General features: G+C 36.1%; 2 protein-coding genes across 3 annotated transcripts; one reads left to right on the top strand and one right to left on the bottom strand.

Annotated features, from left to right (window-relative positions):
• The first annotated feature begins 4,007 nt into the window (after positions 1-4,007).
• LOC110656571 (GDSL esterase/lipase At5g14450) lies at positions 4,008-6,349 on the top strand. The gene is made up of 5 exons (XM_021813415.2): positions 4,008-4,585; positions 4,668-4,877; positions 4,974-5,146; positions 5,275-5,548; positions 5,904-6,349. Exons 1-5 carry the CDS (start codon positions 4,324-4,326, stop codon positions 6,149-6,151), a joined length of 1,167 nt encoding a protein of 388 aa, XP_021669107.1. The 5' UTR covers positions 4,008-4,323; the 3' UTR covers positions 6,152-6,349.
• A 1,988-nt stretch (positions 6,350-8,337) lies between these two features.
• LOC110656570 (SAGA-associated factor 29 homolog A) lies at positions 8,338-13,989 on the bottom strand. 2 transcript variants are annotated; one of them, XM_021813414.2, is made up of 9 exons: positions 13,661-13,986; positions 11,625-11,718; positions 11,313-11,389; positions 10,976-11,085; positions 10,751-10,836; positions 9,670-9,723; positions 9,349-9,502; positions 9,131-9,144; positions 8,338-8,597 (listed from the first exon to the last, which is right to left on the bottom strand). In XM_021813414.2, the coding sequence occupies exons 1-9, from the start codon at positions 13,776-13,778 to the stop codon at positions 8,495-8,497; spliced, it is 810 nt and encodes a 269-aa protein (XP_021669106.2). In that variant the 5' UTR covers positions 13,779-13,986; the 3' UTR covers positions 8,338-8,494. The 2 variants fall into 2 exon arrangements, with proteins under 2 accessions (XP_021669106.2, XP_057991926.1); XM_058135943.1 differs by lacking the exon at positions 9,131-9,144 and having other exon boundaries at positions 13,661-13,989.
• Between the last annotated feature and the right edge of the window lie 63 nt (positions 13,990-14,052).

The raw sequence follows: 14,052 nt of genomic DNA on the forward strand, positions 1-14,052 counted from the left end.
TGTGGGGGCATACCTACTCAGTTCCAAAAATTCTGTAGCATATTTATCTACGGATCTGCCATTCTGCCTTAAGGCCTCAAAGGCCCACTACTTTTGATCTCTGAAGCTTTCTGGCAAACTTGTTGATGAAAAATTCCAAAAACTGGGTCCAAGATAATCCCTCAATATGAAGTAGTACATAGTTTGTCATCCACTGCTTTGGCACTGGCCCCAATATATGCTGCACACACTCTATAAGTCTCCTATCAGTCAACTGCAACTCCATCCCTGCCTATATACAGGAGTCCAAAAATCAGTAAGCATCATCTGACACATCATAAGTATCAAGCACCAACTTCTTGAAATTAATTATTTGTTTGGAAGGTTCCCCTCTTGGTGCGGTGGGCTGCTGCTGTTGTGGAGGGTGGACCATATATTATGCCATCATATCGATGGTTCTCTGCAATCTAGCTAAGGTAGCTGCCATTGGGTCCATGGGACCCTGGGCCACAAAAGACTATTCCTGAACTAGTGGCGGCTGCTCCCCTACTTGAGTAGCTCTAGGTCTCCTCCCCCACCTCCTCAGGGTAGGCGTCTCATCTTTGCTGACACCTCATCTGGCACATCCTGTTCTGGTGCAGTGGCAGCTCTTCTACTTATATGTATTTTCCTGAAATTCAATAGCATTAGCCCACAAAAATTCAAAACAGCATATTACACAGCTCTATAGACTCATATTTACACATAATTATATAAAACAGAAACTAGAAGCAAAGATGACAATGTAAGGATGAATGGGGACCCTATTCTCCGCACGTGACTCCTATTAGACTCTTCCCCAAACTTTAGACATATACTCCCTATGAATCTGGAGCCTAAGCTCTAATACTACTTTTGTCACAACCCAACCTATGGGCCTGACCGGCACTAAGACCTGGGCCAGCCTAAAGCCCCCGAGGCCTGTAGTAAGCCTAACTATTCCTCAATCCAATCTTAAGGCCCATTTGGGCCCAATTTCAAGAATTCAACTGGACAGAGTCCGGCTATAAAATAGACCATTCAACGGGGAGTTTTTGACTCTCCCGACCTGTAAACACAATATATAATAATTTGGAGGGCTCAGCTCACCCTCCACATACTCATAATATCATAAAATCTAATGGGATCTAAGCTTCCTCATCCAATCCAGTCATGCATGCATTTAATATTCTTATAAATTCAACACAATATTATATTATAGTCCCAAATTGATTAAAATACTACTAATACATGCGGAGTCTAAAATTTGACTAAATTGTACAAAATACATTAGATATTACTAATTGACCTGCAAAGAAGAAGAGCAAGTTAGTCACAACAATTAATCCTCTTGTAGCCTGAAAAAATAAGATGAACAGGAGTGAGCGTTCGACTCAGAGAGTAAAATACTAATATTAACCACAATTTCTATAGCTATCTAAAGTTAATGCATCCTAAGGAATGGAATGCAACATTACCATAAATTTCATACAAATCACATCATAACAGTAAAAAGGCAATTTGGAGCACTCACACACCCAATACTATTCAAACAGTACATATATAGAAACTGATCCTCTATACAGCTCTCTTAATCCAACCTCTGCCAGCGAGTGTCTCTCAAGCCGGACTTTTGCTTAATAAACCAAATGCGGGGGCTAGCGAGGGTCTCTCAAGCCATGCCTACCTCGACTTATCCATAAAAGACCGGGTCCCAGCGAGTGTCTCTCAAGCCGTGTCTACCCGTCCTATCCATATCCAATACCATACACCACACGCACACACACTGCTCCACATTACTATAAACAACAACCATGGCACATCATCAATTAAGAATGTATTATAAAACGTGCCTAGTGTTTAACTACATAGATACATATTTATAAGTGATGAATGAGCATGCTTGGACATATAATAATATTGAAATTATAATTAAAATTAATATTTTACTCACAGACTTAAACCGAGATCACTGAGGTGACTGGGCGAAGAAGGAAGGCTGTCCCCGCTTACCTGATAAATTTCATTGTAATACAAGTCTGGAAAAGATCAAAGACACCCTAAGTCGTGCCGAAAATTCGGCAGAGTCTTCCTTATACCTAGGACCTACCCAACCTACAAAAGGGTTCAAAATGCACTTCTATATCCACAAGTCACACATCCACAACTCAATCACATTACATGGCCCCTCCTGAGCCCACCCAAACAGTCAACAACCATAATTTAGAAAATTACAATTTAGTCCCTATAATTATCCATTTTGCAAAAAAACTACCCAATTGAGCTCTAAAAACTCTAAAACTTTGCCCCGCGGTCTTTAGCAATATTATTAAGCTAATGCAAAAGGAATTATATTTTTCTAACTTACCACGAATATGTTATAGATTTTTAATCGAAATCAGGCACTAGATATTTAAGAAAAATGAGGGTTCGGGTTTACCTATGCCAATTCTGACCCTGGAGACGCGTCTGGGATGTCTGAAAACGGTGGGATAGCCTATACTCTCAACCCGATTATGAAGCTTTCCCAGTATTCTATCTGCCCAGCTCAAAATTGCAGACCTGAGTAACCATCGAATTTCCATGAATTGAATGTACCTACGCGAAGCCCATGACACGGGGGTTAGTATATAATTTTTACGGAATCTTCTAAACTCATTTAATGCTCAAAAAAATACTGCAAAGTCTTGTGAGACCCACCGGAAAATGGTGTCGAAAAATTTTGAAATGGGTATTGCCACGAAGCTCTCGACAAGTGGAGCACTCCAGTACTCTAGGATTTTTTGTGGGGTTTATGGTTTTCGAGAAATCTAGCCCGAAAATCAAAATGGGCTAAAATTTCCTAAGTAAAATTTGGACAAACTGCTCGATGAATTTTTTTGTTCTTAGTGTCTATGGAAAGCTCTCGAGGTATAGATTTGTTTTGGGATAAGACCCGATCCAATCGGTGACCGGATCGATCAGAAAGACGAAACGACGCGCGCGCGAAGGGTGAGTTTTTGGGTCATTTTCGACGGCCTGAAGCATCAGCCGGCAGCGGGGAGGAGTCCTGGAGGTGCGCCGACAACCGGGGAAGGTTGAGGTGGTGGCCGGGCGGCAAGGGGAGTAGGGAGGAGAGAGAAAAAGGAAAGGAAAGTGAGGGTGTCGGGGCGCACAGGGAAAGAAAAGAAGAAGAGAAAGAAGACCGATCCGATTCAATCGGTTCGACCCGGTCTGGTTCGATTCAGTCAGTCCGATTTAGGATACCCAAATTTGAATTTTTACTCTGCCTTAGAACAAAAAATGAGGTCCAAAAATTTCGAAAAGAATTTCAGAAAACTCAGAAAAATTCATTGAGTCTAAATATATTTTTTGTTTTGTCACATGGTTTTTAAATAGTTTTTTTAAAAATCATCAAAGTTTTATATTTTAGAAAAATCGAACCTAATTTCAAAAATTCGAAAAATTTCAAATAATTTTCTAAAATTTAAATAAAATAAAATATTAATATCTATCCATAAAATAATTAATTTAAAAATTAGGAGTGTTACAAAAAATAATTAATACTTTTTATTTTTTTAAATACAATAAATAATTTTAAATAAAAAAATTTAAATATAATAAATAAAAATAACAAAAATAATATAAAAGAATATAATGAAAATTACTATATAATTTATACTTTTTAATAAAATTAATTATTTAATTTTTTTATTTTAAAAAATATACTATTCAATCTATTTAATTTTTATTCCGTAACTGCTTAATCTCTCTTTTCAACTCAATTATTTAATTTTTATAATTTAAATAATATAATTATTACATAATTTTAAATTTATTAATTATTTAATCTCTTATTACAATTATTCTCTCTCTTTCAATTGACTTAACCAGTCAAAAAAGTTGATAGAAGATATTAAATAATTTAAAATTAAAAATAGAAATTAAATAATATATTTAAAAAAAAATTAATTAATTTCTTTAGAATGTTGGGGCTAAATATTAATTTTGTCCCATAGTTTATTTAGAACAATATCCACTATTAGTCCACTTCTTGTGCTGTATTGGTGGTTTACAGCGAAGAACAAAGAAAAGGAAACAAGCAACAAACTATTACTAGGACTAACAAAAATGTGATGTAACAATCTTGAATACTGGAAAACAGGAGAGAAACCCAAATCAAACAAAGAAAAACTGGTGGATTTTTCTTGGCTAGCTAGCAGTTGTGAAGTAGGGTTAAGATTGGTGGCGCATGACTCATCGTCATCAACATCTATAAAAGGAGATAGACACCCTTTGTCCTTAACCAAGCCTTTTTCTTTTTGGGTCTTTCACAGACTTGCCAGAATGAGCTACATTTCTGCAACAGTGACAATGGGGTATTGGGAAGTGTTGGTCACTGGCTTTATGGCTTCATGGGTTTTGAGTGTAGTGGGTGATACTTTGCCTCCATGTGACTTCCCGGCAATTTATAACTTTGGGGACTCAAATTCAGACACTGGTGGCATATCTGCTGCGTTTGAGCCAATTCGAGCACCATATGGTGAGGCTTTCTTTCACAAAACAGCTGGTAGAGATTCTGACGGCCGCCTCATCATAGACTTCATAGGTAACTCAAAATTTTCTTCTCTCTGTATTTCTTTCTCTCTCTTTCTATGTGTGAGTTCTAATTGGCTTGGTAACTTTTGTAGCTGAGAGGTTGAAATTGCCATACTTGAGTGCCTACCTGAACTCCATTGGGACAAATTATAGGCATGGAGCCAATTTTGCCACAGGAGGATCAACCATTAGGAGGCAGAATGAGACCATATTTGAGTATGGGATTAGTCCTTTCTCTCTTGATATGCAGATTGTGCAATTTAACCAATTTAAGTCACGGACTGGAGATCTCTACCATGAAGGTTCTTATCTTTACTAGCTATTAACCGCAAATCTAAATCTTGATACATACAGTAACTAGTTAAATTCTTCCTTTTTTTTTTTTTTTTGATGTTCAGTGAAGAATACCCCTGAGGCAGAAAAACTCCCCAGACCAGAGGAATTTGCTAAGGCTCTTTACACTTTTGATATTGGTCAAAATGATCTTTCTGTTGGGTTTAGAAAGATGAGCTTTGATCAGCTTAGAGCAGCATTGCCAGACATCGTTAACCAATTGGCCTCAGCAGTCCAAGTACTAAGTAGCCCTATGCTAATAATGATTGCTTGAGTAGTTGCTTAACATGTTTTTAGTTTTTACACATATAAGGCAACTTTGATAAATAGCATATGTGGATATATGCATGTTTGTATTTGTTTCAGAATATATATCAACAAGGAGGGAGGGCATTTTGGATACATAACACAGGCCCTATTGGTTGCTTGCCAGTGAATCTTTTCTATGTCTCCAATCCGCCTTCTGGTTATCTTGATGAGCATGGCTGCGTCAAGGCACAAAATGAGATGGCCGTAGAGTTTAACAGCAAGCTTCAGGATAGAATTGTTAAACTAAGGGCAGAGCTTCCAGAAGCTGCAATTGCATATGTGGATGTATATTCTGCTAAGTATGGACTTATAAGCAATGCAAAGAATCTAGGTAATTTATTTATGATATTTGTCAAGATTCACCACAACTTTATTTTAAGCTATCATAAAAGATTGGAAAATGTTATACTTTTTTTTTTTGGGGATTATCTGATGTTAGAAGATGCCTATTTTGACTACTGATAAGAATCATTTGCAAGGAAATGTCCTTAAATTCAGCAGATATGACTATTACCTCTCAGAAACATGAAAGATTTGTTTATAATTTCATTGTTGTTCTTGTTTGAACCAAAATTGTAGTCAATTTTCTTCTTGTTATGAAGTAGTGGCGTGGCTTTTTGTTTGGAAAAGGAATTGAGAGGATTTTACTTGGTTTCTTATAATCTTGTATCTGTCATAATTTGCAGGATTAGCTGATCCACTGAAGGTTTGCTGTGGTTATCATGTGAATTTTGACCACATATGGTGTGGGAATAAGGGAACTGTTAACAATACTGAAGTCTATGGTGCCTCTTGCAAAGACCCTTCAATCTTTATAAGCTGGGATGGTGTGCACTACTCTCAGGCTGCAAATCAATGGGTTGCTGATCATACACAGAACGGTTCACTGGCCAACCCTCCAATCCCAATTACTTATGCGTGTCATAGACAGTAAGTGGAATAACCAGGTTAAAGAACTGGAATATTAGTATTGAAAGTGCGTTAGTAGAATTGCATGTTTTTAGGTTGAAGTTGCATTTGATTTGTGTTCTCAGGATGATTGTCAAATGACCATGAGAATTTTCCACTGTATCTGAGAAATCAGATTAAGAAAGAGCAATAAATGATCCCGTTCCCTATTAACATTTCCTCATATCTAGAGTATGTTAGCCTTGGTTGGCATGTTTGTTCCTTTTTGATAGTTTTTGTGTTTTCAATTGTTCTGGTTTAAATCTCAAGTTCATAAGCCAGGCTGCCAGTATATCAATAACACTGGCTCTCAGTCTATTTCTGGGTTCAGTTAATCCTTGGACTGGTAGTAGGACATTCTTGTTGTTCCTTTTGGTGAAATTCTTAGATACACCAGTTGGAGTGCATTTCATACCTTTAAGTATTTATGAGAGAGTCTTAGCCATGAATTAACTAAGGGATCTCATTGGAGCACTAAATAATTACTCTTACTGTTGCCGTTTTCTGACACTAGAGTGACCATATTCCAGTTCCAGCCATGTTGCAAGATTTCGGGTTCAATTAGAAGTTCGATATAAAAAATGCGTCAAGCTGTAGCCTTCTGTAACCTAAAGAAATGACTGCTATTCTATTGAACTTGCTGCAAGTATATGCATCAATTACCCAGCTACGGGGGTGTAAATGATCCTTGCCGAGCTGAGTTTTAAAAAGTTTATACTTGGATTGTTAAAATTTTTTCGAAATTGAGCCAAGCTCGAGTTTAACTCGTGTTGAGCCCAAACCAAATATCCATAAGCTGAAACTTGGCTCATTTAGAAAATGAGATCTAAACAAGCCAAGCTGAGCTTTTTATAGACCAACTCCCGAGCAATTCATGAATAATTCAACTAATTTACAAAGTGAGTTTTAGATTTAGGAATAAGAAGTTTAAATTTCGTAATTTTGATTAGCTACCATATAATTATATCATAATTTTAAGTAATATATTATTTTTTAAACATTCATAAATAAAATAATAAATATTTATAACATAATGAAATATAATAATTAATATAAATATTTTTACAAACGAGTCTGTTCACGAGTTTATTTAATAAATCCACTCTCGAGCCAGCTTACAACCTTTAACAAGTGGTATATTATGAAGTTTGAACTCGATTTGTTTATTAAATAAACTTAAAAATTGAGCTCGAGCTCAGCTCACTTTTTAAATGAGTCGAATTGAATTGAACCTCGAGTAACTCGCAAGCAACTTTGCTCATTTACACCCTTACACACAGCAAAGGTAAAACCAGGCATGCCAGCCATGGTACCAATTGGTTTTGCTATGGTCATCCTGAAAGAATGCCCTGTTGCCATCTTCAACACCATATCAGTATCCCACAGTTCGTTTTAAACCAACCGCTGTTGCTTGCTCACTATAAGGTTCTATGTCTTCCATGAGCCATCTATTAGACTGGAGATGCTATCGTAGGCCATATAAGAGATTAATGGGCCACCGCCATGCCTCTCCAGGGGTGGCATCACCAAATGATCTCTGTTTCCTCATATTTGAACCAATCTAAACAAGAGATCATTTTCCAAACAAGGCATGTTAACTGCTGGAAAAAATCCAAGGCATCGGAAGCAACGATCCTTGCAGTCCACTTTTTTAGAAGATAACAGAATCAGAAAACCTTGGAAACCCAGAGCATCAGCTGAAAAAGCGTCCTTACCAACATAAATCAGAAGAACAACCTTCCATATATTTTGATCTAGGCCATCATATCATCTTCTTAACCTATTCTTTTTGGTTACCACTGACATTTGACATGCAAAAGCACCAAAATCTACTCCTGTTTTAAGTTACAATAGGAATACATCGTACCACTCTCCTCAGCCACATCAGTTATAACAGGTGGTTTTTTTTCTACCTTTAATGAACTCGTAGTCAAGTTCTATTGTACCAAGATATCAATGTTCAACCATTTGACCTGAAAATTTTTCCAGCTTTGACAAGCTCATCACACTTAGATTGCCTAAAAAAGAATGAAAACTGACAATGCCAATCATTTACAGAGGATGGATTGTGCATAATTTTCACCCTTGCAGTCTCTCTGAATCCATTTTTCTATGCAATCCTGAATTTTCATTTTGCAGTTTGGAAGAAGAAAATCTAACCCAACTCCCTAATTTTCAAGCAAGTTGAATTTGGCTACTTTTATAGCTCAAATGAGGAAGGAGTTTGCTACATCAGTGTGTCCCTTTTAGTTGAAAGGAAGAAGGGGAGAATTGTCTGGCGGACAACACTACACAACAACTTTAATTATGCACAACTATAAACAAGGATTCATTGACGGTGTCCGTCAGGCAAGGGAACCACATTGTAAAAGGGTACTGCTCGTTGTGGCAAAGCACCATCTTCCTCATCATCATCAAACTCCAGCAGGTACCTGTCCAACAGAAACAAGAACATGATACAACAATGGTGAATTAATAACAGAAACTAGGACTGAGGGTCAAAAGTCCCACAATTTATTCTGTTGAAGACAAAGCATTTGGAAATCACATAACCATTACATAATTCTGGTTCAGACTATGTCAATGGTGACCCAGCGCACAAAGCATTCCACACTTGCGAGCCCTGGGGAGGGTTGATGTATGTAGCCTTCCTATGCTTTGCTTTGCAGAGAGGCTGTTTCCATGACTTAAACCCATGACCTCTAGGTCACATTTGGACTATATCAAAAGAATATATCATTTACAATGTCCATTTCTTTCACTTGAAGATTCAATATAGAATATGCTTCCTGCCTAATTTATCATTCATTTTTCATTTTTGGAGGTCATAGGATAAAATGATTAGCAAGAAAACCTTTTTATTTAAGTTCCACCAATCCACAGAATAAGAGAGGGAATAAAATGGATACTGCAATAATTTCCACAGAGCAAACCAAGGATGAAACCTAACGGGCATGTTACTTACTCGTCTGTCTTTCTCTGGAAATATAGAATTTGTTGATTGAGCACACCCCAATAATATGCATAATAAAATGTAAAAACTAATAGTTAGTATCAAGTCAGAGTTGTTAAACATATTCAAAATTGGATGACAAAACAATTGAAGAATAAAATTCCATTAGCTAAGTACAAGCACTATATTTTGTTTATAATCTATCAAAACAGGAGGAACGGAACAGTCACCTTGCGTGGCGGACTGACAACAGTTGCCTTGTAGAGTGCTGTTGTTCCTGGATAAACAGCCAAAACATGTCTTCCAGGAGGAAAATCAGGGGCACTAGATGGATCATTTTTCTTGGGGAAAGGTATAATACATGACATGGGCAGCTTGTATTTTCTGAAAGTAATAATGACCAAAATAAACATCATTCCTGTCAGTTAAGTACCACCATGCTTAAGGTAAGTTTTGAAATGAGCAGACAGCAAAGATTCAATAACAGAGAAAAGACCAAAGAATAATCAAGTCAATATGTGCAATTTAAAGGCATCCTTATACAAACATACCTTTGGCCACCACCCTCTTCATCATCACCTGGCTCCTCGTCAAGTACTTCAAATCTGCACATCAAGTTGAAGAACTTAATAGAGAAATCTTCTGTTTTAAATGACCTATTAAAGCAATAATCTCTCAATATTAAGTCCCATCACATTTTTTGAAAAAGTAAAGATTAACAATTTAATCAACAGGCAGAGGGGGAAAATGCCAACAAGCAACTCAGGGTATGCTCCATAATCCACTTACTAACACTATTCCTTCACTTGATGAGCCAAAGCTTTGAACTATGGACAGTGCCTAGAAAAAGTCAACCTTGACTTAAACTTGCAAACATAAGATATATGAAGCCCTGAGAATCAGTGACCAAAATATCTCAGAGAAATAAGGTTTAAAATATATTTGTCACATCTATATATGTATTTGCTCCAACTCAAAATTTTATTCCAGAGATTTTTTTCCCCCAAAATTTTCCCTCTCAGAAAAGCCAGGATTTTTAATGACAAGCAGGTAGAAAATACTTTTGTTTTTGGGATCTGTTATTGAGCACCATTTGAGCATTTTCAGAACTCATACACGTTATTATCTCTTTCACTGTAATGAAGCTAGTCCATGTTTGGTGAAAGGTCACTTGACAAAGACTTCTACCAACAGAGACCACAAGAATGCTAACACTTGCTAGTCTAGCATTCTATATATAGCGATTGCTTAGACATATTAGGATGCAAAATTGCAACATTGTTGATAAAAAAATAATAGTATTACCTGAAAACTAAAGTTAAACATGATCATCATTAGCCTAGCATCAACAATGCATGATTAACAATTAATGCCATCACATCATAGGATGCATTAGGATAGACAGAGTGTAGAAAAGTTCTCAACGATTTCATTATGCAAAATATTATCATGTGCTTTGCTGATGCAGGTAATGCCATAATAGCTGAAACTATATCTTTCCCATTGGAGCAATCACACTCTGATAATATATAACAGCAAATAAAAATCACAGTACTGCTAACAAACAAATCTCCCATGACCAATGCTCCAGCTAAAGAGCCGAAGCATCTCATGTATACAAGTTAAACTTACTCTTTCGTTTCCCTATCAAATTGCATCACTTTTACAACGAACCACTCATCCTTTTCAGCATTGTTACCCGTGACCCTAGCTGCTACCTGAAGAACAAGCCAATCCTTTCAGTGGGAAAGAGTGAAATGGAACTGTAGTTGTAATTATTCATGCAAGGAAAAACATCACTTAAATCAATATAGCAGCAATGAAAAATGACTGGACACCAAAGAGCGACATGAGAACCTGTTCACCCTTTAGACTAGCACAAGCTTCAAGTTGATTTCTCATGGAAGGAGAAAGCCTTGAGATATCTGACTCATTCTTCATTCTTTTCCTTTTCTGATCACTACCTTCTGCAATTTATTTAACAATCGTAAATAATGACAGAAGCATCCACTTAATTATGAATGTATACACGTTCTTTGTACTTATTTACACATCTATCAAATGACAGGTTGAAAAGCTAGCATACCAAGCAAAGACAGACTGTGTTATACAAAACTAACAGATGAGAAAAAGCAAACATAAATATATTCATATGTACATAATGTATGCTAAGGTCACAGTTTGTAGCCCACACCTATTCTCCTTCGTTGTTGTGCTAGAGGCCCAGATGGAAGCAGAAGATCCAGTTGACTCAACAACTGGTTGGAAACACTGCATCTCAATAAGAAAACAATGGATTGGTGAAAACTATTTGAATCACATTCAGATCTACAATAGATCAATGGAATCCAACCAGAACTCATCATTCAAGTACTGCACACATTTTTATAGAAATTTACAAAGTAGGCCCACACTCAGCATCCATAGAGAGAGAGAGAGAGAGAGAGAGAGAGAGAGAGAGGAATTAAAAGAAGCTATCAGCTTTACTGTCCATTAATAGGCATACTTTACTTCATTTTCTGAAAGATCCTTGGCCTGAGTATATAAAATTTTAAGCCTTGACAAAGAATTATCACCAGGCTTCTCAACTACCTCAGGAGCTGCATTTTACATGCAAAGAGTCAAGAGTCAATATAAATAAATAGTAATAGGTTGGCAAAAGATGGAGAAGAAAGCAAAAGAAACAAAATTAGTATGCAATAACAAAGGCATATTTCATAATTGGCATCCTAGTGTTCATAGGTAGGCTATCTACTAAGAAGAAAGAAATAGAGTAAAAACGCATGCCAGTTAGATGCCATGTATTCTCCAGCACAAGCAAGCACTCATTGAAGGTTCATGAAGGTGATGAATAAGTCTATAAAGCTTGAGGCTCATGATTGTCTCATCAAGTTGTGGATTTTAAGACAAAACACAGAATCAGAGATCAAACATTTGTTATTTCACTTAACAATTAAACTATTAGTTTCTACATTAGTTAATTTCCTAATAAGGTTGCAGCTTTTGCTTGACATAAAGGACACTTTAAAACCAATAGCCTTCCTTTTTGCAATGCACAGTTTTCTGTCAGCCTCAAATCAGTTAGCAACTGCAGTGGGATGAGGGGAGGGATTAAACAGGAACACGATATAGTGTTGTCCACACAATTATGTCGAAATCTTTTTATAGGTATATTAACTTTAATTCATGATACAGGATATGATAGGAACAGTAAGCTAACAAAAGAAACACTCAATCTTGGCTGATTACATAAGATTCACCACCCAAAACTATATTAACCAACATGGATATGTAATTACAAGCATATATGACAAAATGAGCTTGAAAGTACTTAATTAGGAGAGATGTCTTTGTCTTCATACGCATAAGTGCAATAAGTTAGTTTCCCTAACGCACAATGTTTGACAGAATGAGTTTTCATCAAGGTAGTTAAAAGCATAAGGCGAACTCAAAGTGATGCATCACCCCATTGCTTAAAGCGCAAAGCGCAAAAAAAGCACTCCCTTCATTAAAGGAAGCGCAAAATTATTCAAAATAGTTAATATAATATGCAAAGAAAATACAATCCTTTATATAAAATTTAAACCCTTAAAAAATTATCAAACATCCAAAAGTTTTTAGCATTTAAATTCAGTCATAACCAAGAGATCTTTGCTTGATGTTCCTATCAAAATCCTCAACACTTTCATCCTCATCTCTAAATAAGATCCATTTCCATCAAAATGTTCATCTAAATCAGTCTCAACATCTTCCAACGTTCACCTTGAAGTTGAGGCTTTTTGTCCTCTGAGCTTTTCTTTTTTTTTTTTTTTTTTTTTGCGCTTTAAGTGCAGAAAGCCCCCATTTCACTAAAAGCACTTTTTTATCTATTGCTGCGCTTTTGCAAGCGCTTTTGACTACACTGATTTTCATTAAAAGTAGTTTCTCTATGAAGACCTCTGAAAAAAAGACCCAAATTGCAACATCTAAAACAATCCTCATATCATATTAAGTCATTTCATCCATCGCGTGTTGAATCCTAAATCAAATACATATTAAATAAAAGCATTTACTGGGCAAAGAAAATTGCAGCTTAAAGAACCAACTCTTCACAAAGTCATCCAATTAACAACTTTGATTAATTCATTTTAGCTGTATTAAACTTACTAGGGAAAGATACCACAAATCTTCTTCCTAATCATAAATGTAGCTAAAAATTTAGAGTCAGGTTGATCAATTACGGTTGAGACAATGGGTCCACAATTCACAATGAAATTTCTTTTTTGAGAAATTGGTACTTTCATGAATTTGATCAACTAGAAAAATCCTACATGGTTCACTACTAAAATATGAACACCCGCAAGCCTGCAATGAAGAAAACAAAAAGCGTAACCTGAATTTCAAACTGAAACACAACAATCCCATCAAAATACCCCAAAACCAAAAACATCAACATTCACTAATCAAACAGAAACCCATCAACGTCAGACTAACCAAACATCAAATTACAAAGCACATTCGATCATAAACATTGGTAAAATGCAGTTGAAATCAAAGACTTACTAGCTTGGAGCTTCTTGTGCATCTTATTGATCTCCGAAAGCACTTCCTCTTGCTCTTTCCTTAACCGATCGAGCTCCCTCGAGTTCTCCAAAATTCCCGCAATGTCCGGCGACGACATTTTTTTTTTTTTTTTAAATTTCCCTTGTCGCAGAATCAGAATCAGAATAAGCAATGTTTGTTCTGCTTCTAACAGAAAGCTCGATTCTTTTAGCTACAGTCCCACTTCGATCTTCTCTTTCGTTGTTGGAAAGTTTTTACTTTTTCCCTCTATGGAACAAAAAAGGAAGGGTTTTTTTTTTATTTTTACCCATATATATATATATATATATATATATATATATATATATATATATATATATAGACTGAAGCAGTTTGTAAATGCTTAAGATTTT

Source organism: Hevea brasiliensis, chromosome 15 (genome assembly GCF_030052815.1).
Source record: "Hevea brasiliensis isolate MT/VB/25A 57/8 chromosome 15, ASM3005281v1, whole genome shotgun sequence".
NCBI classification, from domain to species: domain Eukaryota; kingdom Viridiplantae; phylum Streptophyta; class Magnoliopsida; order Malpighiales; family Euphorbiaceae; genus Hevea; species Hevea brasiliensis.

Excerpts from the sequence above, each read along its gene's own strand:
- LOC110656571 (XM_021813415.2), top strand. The coding sequence starts at position 4,324 with ATGAGCTACATTTCTGCAACAGTGACAATGGGGTATTGGGAAGTGTTG. Across the intron at positions 4,586-4,667 it reads CCTCATCATAGACTTCATAG|CTGAGAGGTTGAAATTGCCA; the intron begins GTAACTCAAAAT and ends TAACTTTTGTAG. Across the intron at positions 5,147-5,274 it reads AATTGGCCTCAGCAGTCCAA|AATATATATCAACAAGGAGG; the intron begins GTACTAAGTAGC and ends TATTTGTTTCAG.
- LOC110656570 (XM_021813414.2), bottom strand. The coding sequence starts at position 13,778 with ATGTCGTCGCCGGACATTGCGGGAATTTTGGAGAACTCGAGGGAGCTC. Across the intron at positions 11,390-11,624 it reads CTTTCAGAAAATGAAGTAAA|TGTTTCCAACCAGTTGTTGA; the intron begins GTATGCCTATTA and ends ATTGAGATGCAG. Across the intron at positions 9,503-9,669 it reads GAAGAGGGTGGTGGCCAAAG|AAAATACAAGCTGCCCATGT; the intron begins GTATGTTTGTAT and ends TATTACTTTCAG.